Source organism: Panthera leo, chromosome E1 (assembly GCF_018350215.1).
Source record: "Panthera leo isolate Ple1 chromosome E1, P.leo_Ple1_pat1.1, whole genome shotgun sequence".
NCBI lineage: Eukaryota > Metazoa > Chordata > Mammalia > Carnivora > Felidae > Panthera > Panthera leo.
Genome location: NC_056692.1, coordinates 45,395,590 through 45,411,629, shown reverse-complemented (window position 1 = coordinate 45,411,629; position 16,040 = coordinate 45,395,590). Strand labels below are relative to the sequence as shown.

The 16,040-nt window shown below is 45.6% G+C and overlaps 1 protein-coding gene across 8 annotated transcripts in view; it reads left to right on the top strand.

The window, feature by feature from the left end:
- The first annotated feature begins 2,997 nt into the window (after window positions 1-2,997).
- The window catches only part of MARCHF10 (membrane associated ring-CH-type finger 10), an 83,106-nt gene continuing 70,063 nt past the window's right edge, over window positions 2,998-16,040 (top strand). For 2 of the 8 annotated variants that reach the window (XM_042915590.1, XM_042915584.1), the window contains exons 1-2: window positions 2,999-3,257; window positions 10,314-10,420. In XM_042915590.1, coding sequence (XP_042771524.1) covers window positions 10,331-10,420 — 90 coding nt within the window. In that variant the 5' untranslated portion in view covers window positions 2,999-3,257; window positions 10,314-10,330. Of the gene's footprint in view, window positions 3,258-3,299; window positions 3,438-4,510; window positions 4,602-10,313; window positions 10,421-16,040 lie in introns of those variants that run through there. The other 6 variants (XM_042915592.1, XM_042915591.1, XM_042915586.1 and 3 more) reach the window with 5 other exon arrangements.

Genomic DNA, 16,040 nt, shown 5'->3' with positions numbered 1-16,040 from the left:
CTCTTGTTTAATCTGCACAGCAATGTTCTATTTTATATGGATGTTGAAGTGGAAGGAGGAAAATCTGGGTCTAATATATATACTAAGGTGCTTTTCTTACTAGTAGGCAAAATCAGGAGCTGAGAATGGGAAGCCCTACTTTTGAGCCCTGGTCTGCTACTTACCATGTGTCCTCCAGCATGTCCCTTCTCTCCAACTTTCTCGCCTGGCTTTCACTTCCTCCCTCTGTTAGTCATTACTAGTTACTGATTATCATTAATCATTATGATTATTTTTATTTGAAGGGGGTCCTGGCTTCAACAGAACAAGGTCTACATCTATAATTTCACTTATAGTTTTGATTAGTGTGTCTGAAAGATTGAAAGGCAGAGGCCCCTGGGTGGCTCAGTTGATTAAGCATTCAACTCTTGATTTTGGCTCAGGTCATGATCTCACGGTTCACGAGTTCGAGCCCCGTATAGGGCTCTGCGCTGACAGTGCAGAGCCTGCTTGGGATTCTCTCTTTTCCCCTCCCTCTGCCTCTCCCTCACACCCTCACTCTCTGCCTCTCTCAAAATAAACAAATAAACTTTAAAAAACAAACAAAAAAGATTGAAAGGCAAATTTGGGACAACATGAATGGACCTAGAGGGTGTTACGCTAAGTAAAATAAGTCAGATTGAGAAAGACAAATACCATATGATTTCACTCATATGTAGAATCTAAACAAACAAACAAACAAACAAACAGCAGAATCAGACCTAGTATATACAGAGAACAAACTGGTTGCCAGAGGGGAGGGGAGGGGCAAAATGGGTAAAGAGGAGTGGGAGATACAGGCTTTCAGGTATGGAATGAATAAGTAATGGGAATAAAAGGCACAACATAAGGAATATAGTCAATGATATTGTAAGAGCGTTGCATGGTGACAGATGGTAGCTATACTTGTGGTGAGCAAACCATTATGTATAAACTTGTCGAATCACTATGTTGTACACCTGAAACTGATGTAACATTGTGTGTCAACTATACTTGAATTTAAAAAAAAACCCAATTTTTAAAAAGATTCAAATGTTAAACCCACGGGGAGAGGTCTCAGGTTAGTACTTATCAGTCAATGCTTTAATTCGCAGTTAATGCTTTGATAAGGATTACTTGCTAGCCAGCTGAGAACAAGAACAGAACGTGGGTTGAGGTACCGTGGATGGAAAGGTACTCATGAATGCTGAAGGACCAATGAAGGTTAGATGGCAAAATGCCCCCCAAAAAGGTTTTACCTAAGTACATATTATCTGGAGTCTGCCCGGCTCAGGATATGCCTTAGAGGTTGGCGTGAAGGCAGCGAGTAATGTTCAGGATGTAATATGCAGTCTGGTCTGCCTGAAGTATGAATGAAGTGCTGACAGAGGAGAACCAAGAAAGCAAGCCCTGGGGGAGGGTATAGGGAAAGCCATAGTCAAGAGTTTGGACTTCATTCCACAGTCAGTGAGGAATCTCAGAGAGCTGCTTAACAAGGGCACCACACCATGAGACCTAAGCTGCTTATGGAATAAGGGAAACGGTGGGGGGGGGGGGGGGGGGTTAGGGTAAGGAAGACAGGGGCTCAAGATGTGGGTAGGAGGCCCTTACAATAATCCAGTTATGAAGTCCTGGAGGTCCAAACTAGGATGGTGGTGATGAGAATAGAAGGAAGAGGGGAGCCTGGGTGGCTCAGTCAGTTAAACAGCTGACTTCAGCTCAGGTCATGATCTCATGGTTCATGGGTTCAAGCCCCGTGTGGGCTCTGCACTGTCTGCCCAGAGCCTGGTGCCTGCTCTTGATTCCGTGTCTCTCTCTCTCTTTCTGCCCCTCCCCCACTCGTGCTCGCTCTCTCTCTCAAAAATAAATGAACATTAACAAATTTTAAAAAGAATAGAAGGAATGGTGCCATGCTGCAGGAGATATAGATGCCGACTGGATTTGGGGGTTTGCTGAGAAGACACCCCAAGCCACAGACACCTAGGGACGCTGGGCACTGACAAAAAGTCCAAGAATTTCTAGTCTCCTTTCTCCCCGTTCTCCACCCAATCAAAACTGCCCTAACTTGACATCAGTTGGCAAGTTATTGAGTGCCTACGCATGCAAAATAAATGTAAGAGTCATCTTTGCATACCCCAAGCCACGGACAGAAATAAACCTGGCAGAGAGAAGGTGAGGCTAGCACCGCTTTCCGGTCCTTCTTTCCAACTCTGTGGGCACTAGTCTAAAGCTCTAAAAACCTCCTTCCTTGAAAAAGGCAGCCAAGATTACTGATAACCAGGAGATGACTGGGGTCTGGTCTCCCTTCTACCACTGGCGGGGTGCCCCTCTTAATCATCTACTTCTTCTTACGTTGGAGCAGGTATTTCCGAGATCCCCCAAACTCCCTCAAACTCCAGGGCTGCCCTATCTTTCCTCTACCCGTGCATTGTCTTTAATATTACTTTATTCAGTTAAAAACATTTTCCCCTCTCGTTTTCTTTTTTTTTTTTTTTTTTTTTTTTTTTTAATTTTATTTTTGGGACAGAGAGAGACAGAGCATGAACGGGGGAGGGGCAGAGAGAGAGGGAGACACAGAATCTGAAACAGGCTCCAGGCTCCGAGCCATCAGCCCAGAGCCTGACGCGGGGCTCGAACTCACAGACCGCGAGATCGTGACCTGGCTGAAGTCGGACGCTTAACCGACTGCGCCACCCAGGCGCCCCTCCCCTCTCGTTTTCTAACCACGTTCTTTATAAAGCCCAGCACCGACACAGGGCAGAAGTGATGGCCTCAATATCTGGGCCTGGGTTTGGGCATCAAGACAAAGCCAATCGGCCTCCTCCTTCAGCGTGTCTTCTCCGCCCGCCGCCATCACCGCTAGGCCTTCCCGACCGCATCCCGTTCCCACGGCAACCGCGGGGCGCGCGTCCGGGCTCTGGACCGCAGGGCCGCGGCCCCCGCCCCGCCCCCTCCCCCCCACGTTCGCGCGCGCAGGGCGAGGAGGTCGCGTTGCCAAGGGAACGGGAGGACGCTAGGCAGCCGCCCCCGCCGCCTCCGCCCCTAGAAAGCCCGGCCGCCGCCGCGGAAAGCTGTCCCCGGGGAGGAGGAGGAGGAAGAGGGGCAGGGTAGAGGGAGGGGAGACGACACAGGAGGGGGAAGAGGAGCACCGAGACGGCCCCCGCGTGATTGATGGGCGGCTCCTCCGCCCTGGACCGGCCCGCCTGCCCCGCCCCTCGGCCCCTTCAGCCCTCGCAGGTGGGGAAGGACTGACCCGCCAGGTAACGGCCTGCCCGCCCCGGCCGCGCGCGCCCCCTGCGCCCCCCGGTCCTCCTCCGAGGCGTGGGGAGAAGGGGGACAACCTAGCCTTTCGACTCCTGCCATTCTGGAGGGAAATCGGGCCGAGGCCTGGAGGCCTGACCGCTCCCTGTCCCCCGTGCTTTCCTGCCTCAAAGGGACAGGTGCGGGGGCGGGGTGGGTGGGTGGGGGTGGGCTCTGTGGTCACGTGTATTCGCACTCTGGCAGCCGCCCCGCAGCTACAAAACTTCCCCGCAGGCTCCTCTGGTCTGCAAGCCCAGGGTATGGCCGCCCATCTCTGCCACAGTGTCACAATAAAATGAAGAGTCACCGCCAAAGAGCTTTTCTTATGAGCCCCTTACACACACCCCCAACCCAGCCCTTGATTTCTTAAACCAAATTGGCTGGGAGAGTCCGATTATCTGCGCACCCCCACCCCCCATCCATCTCATTTCCTCCACTTTCCCTTGGGCCACAGCATTCTCTCAGTAGCGGGGTGTTAGGAAAATTGGGCCCAGATCACTCATCTCTGTTGCTTATATTCAAGTCATTTTTATAAGATTTTAAAACTCTTAAGATTTTTTTTAAAGCCGAGACTTAAAGGAATCCTGTAATCTTTGTCATTACAAATTAATTAAAAGGAGAACTAAGTTCTGAAGTCTTTCTTCCAAGCACCCACTTGTGAAAAAGGGGGACTTTAGAAACCTGATTGTCAGGTATTCATATAGCCATTTAGATTTTGGTTCAAAGGAAGCTTCAGCCTAAAGAGGGGCTTAAATTTACATTTTCTTTATTGCTGAACCAAGAAAATATTCACTTTAATACTTCTAAAAGACCATATTAGAAACTTTTAATAAGAAAAGAGTGAAATAGTTGATGTCATTAAAAAGAGCTCCCTTCAATTCTTTTGACAAGTGTGGTCACTGAGCAGGACAGTATGTATGATATTTTAGAGAACTGAAATATATTCTGCAATCAGAGTCTGTTCTCCTTAGTCAGGGAAACTTGGTTTGAATTCATCACAATCTTACACTAGAGAGGAATACATATGTCACAAAGTTCTTAGAATATTCCTCATTGAAATTTCACAGATATGTAGAATTTTGAGGCCAAGAAGAAGCAGTCGCTCTTCCTTTCAGCAAAGCAGGGCTCATCTCCCTTCCCCACATCCCTCCTACACCCTTCTCTCCTTCTCCCTCTCCCAATTTAATATGGCTTCTTATGTTGATTTTTAAAGCACAAGTTTGGCCCAATCTATTGTCACCAGAGACTTAAAACAGAAGTGTGCATGACCATGAGTGGATTTTAAATTGAGAAGCAGTTCAAAGGTGAGAAATGGGAGAGAATACAGGGTGCTATTTTAGAAACATGTGCCTTGCCCACATTTTATTATCACCCCCCCCCCCAACACACACACACACACACACACACACACACACTCCCTGTCTATTTGCTGAGGAAAAATTGGGGGGCTTCAAATGGCCATCTGGTTGAGAGGCCCACTAAACTGAGATCTGCAAATTAAGCATGATCTCATGTGAACTTACTTCCATACAGTTATTTCTGTTTCTTGTTCATCCTGGGCAGTTTTCGAACCTGCAGTACAGTATGAAATTCAAGTGATACTTCAGAAAGGTGGAAAGTGTTTACCTGTTTACTTAAACTGTGGCGATCTCCTAATAATCGGTTTGCCTAGTGCCTATGGTATTTGTTTACTCTCAGAGAGTACTGGGGTATTTAAATAAGAAAGCACTTGTGGCATGACGATGCTTCTAAATATACATTTTATAGTAAAGTACAGTAATAGAGAGTTTATGGGAGGGTAAAGAGACTTTTGTAGGTAATTTCAAAGTCCTTTATTTGGTAGGTGTTTGTGAAGTCAGAGGTAACCTAACAAGTAGTTCAAATAGTGTTATTTCCTACCTAGTTAGACAAAGTTTTGCCTCTTGACTCAGGAGCCTCTTTAAAATAACACCACATTAAAGCCAGACTCTATTAGCTAGTTTTTCTATGTGAACTTTGTAACCAAAATGTATCATCCAAGTGGACTCTGGGATGTGTCCCTTTAGTGACCATTAACATATTTTCATTATGAATCCTCATGTTGTCTGCCTGATTAATATTCAGACAGGCTTCTCTTTCCAACAGTGGCAGCAAGGGTTCATCTTTCTGCCTGTTTTAACACCATTGTTTTCTGAAAAGAGTGGGAACATAACTTCATTCTGTGCAGGTACAAATTCATAGGAAAAGTTGAAAGTGATCTTTTAAAGTGCAGTTCCATAAATGACTACTAAGCTGGTCAGAGGCAAACTTTAGGTTTTGTGTGTAGTCTGTGGAACTATCCGTTGGATTATAGTTTCAGGTTCGGACCCTCAAAGACCAACTTTCTGTACTAGAGAGACAGTAACTCTGCAGGAAGCAGCACAAGTTGCTAGATGATATTGCTCAGAGCTAGGTGATAAACCTGGTGAGATTTCACAATGACCAGTCCAGACATGGAGTCACCACGAGTCAGGGGCAACCTGATTTTGCCAATATCTACACAACTGAAAAAAAATGGAGAGGGGAAGGAAAGGTTCAGAATGCAGAGACACCTGAGGGTAGGGATGTTGTCTATCTGATCCTACTGTTTTCCCCAGAACCTACAGCAGCACCTGTCACATGGTAATTATTTAAAAGTGTGTGTAGGAAAGAACAACAAAGCTGGAGACATGGTGCTTCCTGATTTCAAACAATATTACCAAGCTATAGTAATAAAATAGTATGATATTGGCATAAAAGATACGTAGATCAGTGGAACAGAATAGAGATATTGGCATAAAAGATACGTAGATCAGTGGAACAGAATAGAGAGCCTCAGAAAACTCATGCATATGTGGTCAATTAACTTATGACAAAGGAGCCAAAAATTTGCAATTGGGACAGAACAGTCTCTTCAATAAATGGTGCAGGGAAAACTGGATGGGCACATGGAAAAGAATGAAACTGGACTATATTACACTGTATGCACAAATTAACTCAAAATGGATTAAATAATTGAACCTAAGACCTGAAACCATAATACTCCATAAGTGGTAAGCTCCTTGACCTCAGTCTTGGCAAGATTTTTTCGGATTTGCTACCAAAGGCATCAAAGACAACAAAAGCAGGGCACCTGGCTGGCTCAGTCAGAAGAGCATGCGACTCTTGATCTCTGGGTCATGAGTTTGAGCCCCATGTTGGGTGTAGAGATTACTTAAATAAATAAACTTAAAAAAAAAGGCAACAAAAGCAAATACCAGCAAGTGGGATTCCACCAAACTAAAAAGCTTCTACACAGCAGAGGAAACTATCATCAAAATGAAAAAGCAGTCTACTGAATGAGAGAAAATATTTGAAAATCATATATCTGATAAAAGGTTAATATCCAAAGTATATAAAGAATGTATACAACTCAATGGCAAAACAAAAACAAAAACAAACCTGATTCTTAAATGGGTAGAAGATTTGAATAGACTTTTTTTTTTTTTCCCCAAAGAAGACATACATATGGCCAACAGGCACATGAAATGTGTTCATCACTCATGATGAGAGAAATGCATATAAAACCACAATGAGATATCAGCTCCCCCTTGTTAGAATGGCTAGTATCAAAAAAGATAAGAAATAAAGGTTGGTGAGGATGTGGAGAAAAGGGAGTCACTGTGCACTGTTGATGGGAATGTAAAATGGTACAGCCACTATGGAAAACAGTATGGAGGTTCCTAAAAAAAAAAAAACTAAAAATAAGAATTACCATATGATCCAGAAATTCCACTTCTGGATATTTATCCAAAACACTAACTAACTCCATGTTAGGCCAAGTAGGCCATGGAGGCCAACTAGGTATCTACTGATGGACGAATAGATAAATGGGAGATATATGATATATAATTATATATATATTACATTATATATATATATATATATAGAGAGAGAGAGAGAGAGACAAAGGCAAATACTGTATAACCTCAAATGGATTAAAAAAAGAAAACAACAAAACTCATAGGCAGAGAGAACATCCAGAGAACAGACTGGCAGTTTCCAGAAGCAGGTGGGGAGGGTGGGCAAAATGGGTGAAGGGAGTCCAAATGCACAAACTTCCAGTTATAAAATAAATAAGTACTGAGGATGTAACATACAACATGGTGACTGTAGTTAATAATACTGTATATTTGGGGTTACTGGAGTTACTGGGTGGCTCAGACAAATGAGCATCCGACTTTGGCTTAGGTTGTGACCTCACGGTTCATGAGTTCGAGCCCCGCATCTTGCTCACTGCTGTCAGCTCAGAGCCGGCTTCGGATCCTCTGTCCCCCTCTCTCTCTGTTGCTTCCTCGCTCACGCTCTCTCTCTCTCTCTCTCTCTCTGTCTCAAAAATAATAAACATTGAAAATAAAATAATACTGTATATTTGAAAGTTGCTAAGAGGATAGATCCTAAAAGTTCTCATCACGAGAGGAAAACCATTTTAACTCTGTGTGGGTGATGGATGGATAACTAGACTTATCAAATCAGAATGTTGTATGCGAGAAACGAATGTTATATGTCAATTAAAAAAAAAATACCTAGAGAAACCAAGAGAACACTTCTCTGGCCAATCAGCAGGAGGTGCGGGACCTTAGACGACCATACTGCTGAGGTCTAGCAGGCTCATTATGAACAGCGGCGTTTAATAACCTTGTGAACTTAAATATTTTGGCCATAAATTTAGGCCATGCCAATCCGAGCCAGAGCCCTTGGAAGCACTGGCGCTCCTTCCTTACCTCTCAGGCGCGGTTCCCTGCAATCTGTCTTCAGCCCCGCCGCTCTCTCGGCTAAGTGCTCTCACCAAGGTTATAAATAGCCTGCTCTTCCCAGAATCTCTGAAACTGCACCCACCTGGTTTTCCTCCTGCTTCTCTGGCTCCTTTGCAGTTTCTCTTCCGCTCCATGTTCTTAAGTTGGAGCGTTCCTCAGAATCCTGTCTCGGGTTCTCCTCTTTGCAGCATACCTTCTGCCTTCGACTTCGGTTGTCACCCAAATGCCAGTGGTGCCCAGACCTTCACTTCTCCAGCCAGCTCCAGAGCCCCGCGTCCGACTGCTTGCCTGACATCTCCATGTTGTTTATCTGCCCCTCGTCCAGAATCGTCTGAGGGGACCTTCTCCCTGACCAGCTAGCTGCTGGAGCCAGTAACCTGGGCGGCTTCCTCCACGTTCCCTCTCCTGCGCCATCCATATAATCACCAGCCCTGAGTAGCCCTCCAACCCATCGTGGTTAGCATGGGGGCCCTGGTGTGAGACCCTCTGGGTTCAAATCCCAACTCCACCATTTAGTAGCTCTGTAACCTTAAGCAAGTGACTTACTCCCGCTGGGCCCCGGTTCCCTTATCAGCAAAAGAGAAATGTGATGCTTGCCGCAAGCATGGGCCGGAAGATGGAGTGAGTTCACGTGTGGAAATGTTTAGAACAGTGCCTGGCACTTCAGCAGCCTCAGTAAATAGCACCTATGGCCTCCTCCTCTTCCTCTCCCCTGTTGCTACCCAAGTGTGGTCACCATCTTGTCTGGATTATTGTAATATATTCCCAGTGGTCTTTCTACTTCCATTTTTACTCCACCCCCCACCCTCCATTCATTCTCCATACTAGATCTGGAGGGGCCTTTTAAAATGCAAATCTAGGGGCGCCTGGGTGGCGCAGTCGGTTAAGCGTCCGACTTCAGCCAGGTCACCATCTCGCGGTCCGTGAGTTCGAGCCCCGCATCAGGCTCTGGGCTGATGGCTCGGAGCCTGGAGCCTGTTTCCGATTCTGTGCGTCCCTCTCTCTCTGCCCCTCCCCCGTTCATGCTCTGTCTCTCTCTGTCCCAAAAATAAATAAAAAAACGTTGAAAAAAAAATTAAAAAAAAATAAAATAAAATGCAAATCTAACCGTTTACTCCCCAGGTTGGATCCTTCCAGTGGCCCTTCCAGTCATAACCTTCCACACTCCAAGTGAACTGGTTCCTGCCTACCCTGCAGCCCTTCTGTTGCTGTCCTCCCCTCTTTCTGCTCTAGCTGCACTGGCCCACCCGTTCCTCAACCGCACCAGCACCTTGCTGCCCCCAAAGCTCCTGTACCTGCTGTCCTTTCTGCTCAGCGTCTTGCCTGGCTCACTCCTTAGCAAGCCCAGGGTCATCTCCTAAGGGAACCCTTGCCCCCTAGATCATGCGATGCCCTCCCCATAATAACCATCTCTCATAGAAGCCTACATTTCCGGGGCGGCTGGGTGGCTCAGTCAGTTAAGCGTCCGACTTCGGCTCAGGTCATGATCTCGCGGTCTGTGAGTTCAAGCCCCGTGTCGGGCTCTGTGCTGACAGCTCAGAGCCTGGAGCTTCAGATTCTGTGTCTCCCTCTCTCTCTGACCCTCCCCCCGTTCATGCTCTGTCTCTCTCTGTCTCAAAAATAAATAAACGTTAAAAAAAAAAAAAGCTCACATTTCCACTCCATAGTGCTTGTCACAATCAATGTTCCCTTGTCAGTGCTCAAAGGCTTAAGATTTGAACCCAGAGGGTCTCACACCACAAAGGCAAAGGCAAAGGGCATGTTCCTCTGGCCAACTGCTCTATCCCAGTGCCCAGCCTAGTGCCTTAGCTGGAGTAGGGACACAACAATTGTTGAATGAGTAAATTTAAATTACCAAGGGCTCATAACTTCAGTCGTCGCTAATGTAGCTAGGTTTTCTTTTTTTTTTTTTTTTTTTGTCAAGTTGTAAAACTTCTCCTGAAGCCGGTGTCTGTCGATCTAACCCTCTCTGAATAACCAGGACAGGATCACTGAAGCCAGCTGATGAACGTGGCTGCATTATTTATGCCGGGAACAGGAGGGCTGTAAGGGCATCAACACCAATACAAAGAGTCTTTGCAGGCTGAAAGGGGCATCTGTGGCTTTCAAACAATGGCAATTGGATTTGTAAGAGAATAAAAGCAGTTATACTACGATAAATCCAAATATGGCAAAGCAACAAAGAATTGTGCCACAGCACATTCATTTATCTTGTATATGCAGGTTGGGGATTAAGGATCATGTTGCACGAAGCAAGGGACAGGCAGAAGTTCGTGAGTGATGTTCAGTATCTGCGGGACATACAGCACAAAGCGGACTCTGAATATCAGGTAAGTGTGGAAAACTAGAACTATCCTCCGCCTCCGCCTACAGCTTTATGAGAGAATTCAGGGTGCAGTATCAGTGTTTGATCAGCAGTAATCGTTTCGTAAAATCCAAAACCCATCACGTCCTAGACGTGTGACCATGGAAAGCCACTGAACCTCTCTGTGCTTCCTCATCTTTAAAATGGAGTTAATGGGGCGCCAAGGGGGCTCAGTCCTTTGGGCGTCCGACTTCGGCTCAGGTCATGATCTGGCAGTCCGTGAGTTTGAGTCCCGCGTCGGGCTCTGTGCTGATGGCTCAGAGCCCTGAGCCTGCTTCGGATTCTGTGTCTCCCTCTCTCTCTGCCCCTCCCCTGCTCATGCTCTGTCTCTCTCTCAAAAGTAAATAAACATTAACTTAAATGGGGCTAATAATAGTACCTACTTCAGGGTGCCTGGGTAGCTCGGAGGGTTAAGCGTCTGACTCTCAGGTTTCGGCTCAGGACATGATCTCACAATTTCGTGAGTTCGAGCCCCATGTCAGGCTCTACATCGTTGGTGCAGAGCCTGCTTGGGATTCTCTCTCTCCGTCTATCTCTGCCCCTCCCCTGCTCACACTGTCCCTGTCTCTCTCCAAATAAATAAATAAACTCAAAAAATTTAAAAAAAAATAATAGTACCTACTTCATAATATTGTCATGAAAATAAAATAATACTGAAAAAGTATTTAGCACAGAGCTTGGCTCACAAACCTTTGATAAACAAATGACATTTGATAAAACAGCTATCAAGAAAAAAACCATTAAAGAGTTAACTGGATCGACGCACCATTTATAAAATAATATGGCCTTCCACTGTCATCCCACCAGAAAAAAAGGTGTTAGCACATTCTCCAACAAGCTAACTATTCGTCACCCTAGTTACAGTGTTTACATGCAAAAACAAACCAGACAGGGAGCCTGAGGAGTCATGATGTAATTACCCAGAGCTGGCATAGGACAAGCTTGCCAGACTGGGTGTGGGATTCTGGGAGCAGTTAGAAAGTGTCGCTCAGCCGGATGCCCAGAGGTCAACCCTCGCCAATCAAGGAGGCATGTCCTCAGCCTCAGCCGAGGATTGAAAAGTGCTCCTTCCCTTAGGAAAACACAGAACTGTCGTTATCAGATTTTTCTCCTTCTTAGCAATTTCAAATATAACCAAACCTCCTGGGTCACCAAGGAAACCAGACCTATCTTAGTAACCTGATTTCACCTGTATAACACAGCTTAGCTTTGGGATTGGAAACAAAGTCAGCAATTTCCTCCCACAACTTGCCAGCCCACGTACAAGACTGTAAAATTGACGGAATTTCTGTACAATGAATAAGAACATAAATATCTGAACTGGTCACACTGGGAATCCATCTACTTTTCACCAGGATGCCTCTGCCACCTGACCCTACTTTGGAAATACGTGTTTGAAATTGTCTCCAGAATAGGCATGTAAGAAAATCCATCATTATTTGATGGTCTGTGCTTAAGAAAATCACACAAATGTGTGGCTTAAAGTCACCACGGTCGTATTTTTCTAATCTCATTGAGCCTTCAACACTGTCCTTTAACAATACTTCTTAAGTACCTACTATGTCCTAAATGAAGTCCCCTCTCTCCCAGAGTTCTTATTCTGGGATTGAAACAAACACTACACACAAGTAAATAAATATGTAAGATAGTTTCAATTACTGATAAATATAAGGAAGCAAATAAACAGAAGTTCTGGGTAGTAACATTTGGCCATGGAGGTAAAAGATGGGAAAGAGTCAGCCAGAGCATCCTGAGCAGCAGGAAAGCAAGTGCAAAGGCCCTGAGGCAGGAACTAACTTGGAGCCCTGGAAGAAACAAAAGAAGGCCAGAGTAGCTGAAACACCTTGACCAAGGGAGAATGTGGCACATGACAAGGTAGGAGAGGTAAAAAGGGCCAGATGATGCCTGAATCTCTCAGGACAAAGCTTGGTGTTAGGAGTTTATACTTATCTCACTGAGAATTATTGGATGATTTTAAGCAGGGGAGTGGTATGATCTGATTTACAGGGAGGTGGGGGGTTGTGGTGGCATTTATTTATTTATTTTTGAGAGAGAGAGTGCATGAGCTAGGGAAGGGCAGAGAGAGAGAGAGAGAGAGAGAGAGAGAGAGAGAGAGAGAGAGAGGATCCAAAGCAGGCTCTGTGCTCAGAGCGCAGAGCCTGATGCGGGCCTCAAACTCAGAAACCATGAGGTGATGACCTGAGCAGAAGTCAGATGCTTAGCTGACTGAGCCACCCAGGCGCCCCTGATTTACAGCTTTTCCAGATCACTCTGGCTGCTGTGTGGGGAAAGGACCAAAAGGGGCTAGGGAAGCAGCAGAAAAACTTAGTAAGGAAACCCTGGTAGAAATTTAGGAGAGAAATTATGGCGGCTTGGACCCAGAGGGTAGGAGTGGAGGCGGTGAGATGTGGCCCAACCCAGGAAACAGAAGCAGAAGAGACATCTTGCTGATAGATGGAGAGGCGGAGTGGGAGAGAAAGGAGCGAAGGTTGACTCACATCAACATGTTTACTTGTCCATCAGCTTCCTCTGTCATCGTCCATTTTAAACTTTTCTCCTTTTTTTTTTTTTTCGGACCTCCCATCCCCACACTTTCAACAAAGAACTTCCCTTCCTGTTTTACACACACAGGAAACAAAGCAAGGCCATCAGGTGGGAAGCCACGGCACTCCTCCCCTTCCATTCCAGGCTACGCATCCATCCAGCCCCTCAAGTCCCGAGGGTGAAGTGACACTCTCCCTGCCAGTGCCTGGCCCGAGTTCTTGGTCCACACCCCGCTGTGCCCAGCCCCTCTCCATCCAGGCACTTCTCATCTGTATCATGGACATTTCCTTCCTCTAATTGGCTCAGCCTACAAACCCGTTCAAGTCCCTCCTGTCCTCAGAACAAAAGGACAAAGCTGCCTGAGGACCCTGTGTCCTTCTCTGGCCACAGCCCAAGATGTCCCCAGACAGCTACATTTCTATCACCTCCCCCCTCCCCTCCCCGGCTCCCCATTCATTCCTAACCCATTGTGGCCTGGCTGTCACCTCCCCTCCCCTGAAACTGTTCTCTCACTAAGGTCAGTAGCCAAATCCAGCAGACGCCTTTTTAGGCTTTGTTTTCTAAAGCTTTATCTACATTTGACACTATTACTCTTTTCTTCTCAAAACATTACTCCTTTGCCTTTCTGACATCACACTCTTCTGATTTTCCTTCTGTTCCTGTCACAGTCTTCTCTCTGCCCCTCAAATGTTAATTCCCCCAGGTTTCCATCAGCCCAGTTTTCTTCTAATTCACACGGTCCCTGTGACCCATCTCATCCCTCCTGTGTTTTTAACCACCACTCCTAGACTAACGACTTGAAATCCCGAGTCTCCCCCAAAGTGTCGACATCACGTGCACGCCTGCTTGCTGGGCATTTCCAGCTGGATGTTGCAGAGGGACGCCAGCCTGTTCCACCCCCTGCCATCCTCCTCTGCGTTCCCTCCCTGACGACAGAGACCTAAGCCTGCCCGACTCCTCTCTCTTCCTCACCACCCACACCCCACCAGTTACCAAGTCCTGCCACCATTACCCAAATGCTCGTGAACTTGTGCCTTCCTTCCCATGCCGTTGCTGCCATTCTGGTTCGCACCGCCACCGTTTCTCTCTAGGATTGTTCCATTGTCCTTATTACTGGTCTCCTTGCCTCCAACCTTGGCATCTTTCAGATTGCTTTTTTGAAGTGTATCTAAAATGTGAATTTGACTATGTGGTCGGAATGCATGCAGCTCTTGAGTTATTTCCCCTCACTTAAAGGCAGGCCCAAGACCCAAGAACCACAGCAAGACCAGCCTAAACCTTAACCACGTCTCCGATCTCCTCTTCTCCCTTCTTTACTCTCTTGACAAGGGTGGTGAGGACTGCAGTTTGAATTTAGAACTAAATGGAATGTCTGTACTCCCACCACACCCTTCTTTAAAAAAAAAAAAAAAAAACAACTTTAGGGGCACCTGGGTGGCTCAGTCAGTTAAGCATCCGAACTTCAGCTCAGGTCATGATCTCATAGTTTGTGAGTTCAAGGCCTACATCAGGCTCTGCACTGAGAGGGCAGCGCCTGCTTCGGATCTTCTGTCTCATGTTTCTCTGCCCCTCCCCCACTCCTGCTCTGTCTCTCAAAAATAAACATTAAAAAAATTACAAAAAACAACTTTATTGAGGTATAATTTACATATCATAAAATTCATCTGTTTTAAGTGTGTAATTTAATAACATTTACCAAAGTTGCACCCATCACCATCATCCAGTTTTAGAACATTTCCATCACTCCCAATACCAAAACATCCTTTCCTAACTCTTTCACACTGCTTATGAAATAGTATTGAAATTGTCTTTTGTGTGACTTCCTCTCAATCCGGACCACAGCCTCTTAAGGGCAGTGATGGAGTCTTACTTTTCTATGTTGAACTGAATGCCCTGTCATTGATGTGAGTCAGCATTACCCAACTTGACCACCAACTCTGTTTATCAGACTTAGATTCAGCTGACTTGTAACTATTCCTCAAGGCCAAGTCCACCCCCATTGAGCATTTTCAAAACCACTCACCACAAGGTCTGCAGAAAATAATTATGGTTGTCTTTAATATGTTCTGAGTCTTGTTGAATGAAGTATGTAGCAACCCAGCAAAACTACTTTGAAGGGAACAGTAATAAGTTATTCGTATTATTTAGTCTATCCCTTGTCTTGTTCCAGAAAGGATTTAAAGTAGGGGTTTAAGAATCTGTTACGTGACCTTAATAACCCCTCAATAACTTGGTCCATATATGACTTGTGTGTATCTAGATAATTGACCAAGGTAGACTTTGCATTAGGTCAGTATTGAAATCCTGGGTCATCAATGAGCTTGGCCGGTTACTTGTGGCCCAAGAAATCCCAGCTCTCGCTCCTAGCACAGCAACCTGCTTGGACACTGGACACCCGTGAGTCCCATTTCAGGGTGTACAAATAGCATAAGACCTAATAACTAGATATGACTCCTAAATCATACATTTGCCACAGATTCCTTCCTGCGCTTCACTTGCCTTTAATGAACTGGCTCAAATTGAAGCCCTTGGAAACCTCTTGTATGCACTATTCCTGCTACATCCTAAAATATGCAAAGGCTTGGTACGCACCAAATTAGCAGTGCCTTTACAGGTCTGTCTGCTGGCAACAGGAGAGGTGGGTTAAACCCACCCTGAGTTATTTTGATGCTACTCCTTTCAGTGGTTGGGTGGGGCCCTTTTGAAAAAAAAGAGGAAATAAACATCTATTTGGCATATTACATGCTATTTCGGAATCTGGTAACTAGTGCATAATTATATGCCATCTCAGGATCTGGCTCTTATTTCTTCAAGGGTGCTCATGCTGCATAGGCTTCTTTTTTGGTCAAACATGTTTATGTAACTTAAGGCAGAATTTAGCCATTAATGTCTACTGAAAGCTGGAGAGAAAGATTACACTTGGCATTTCAGAATGTTATTCGGTAATCTGTCAAATGTGTTCAGATGGGTTTCATTTCCCGTCATTTATTCATCCTGATCTTTCACGTACCAGGCAAACAACTCAACATGACGATATAAAC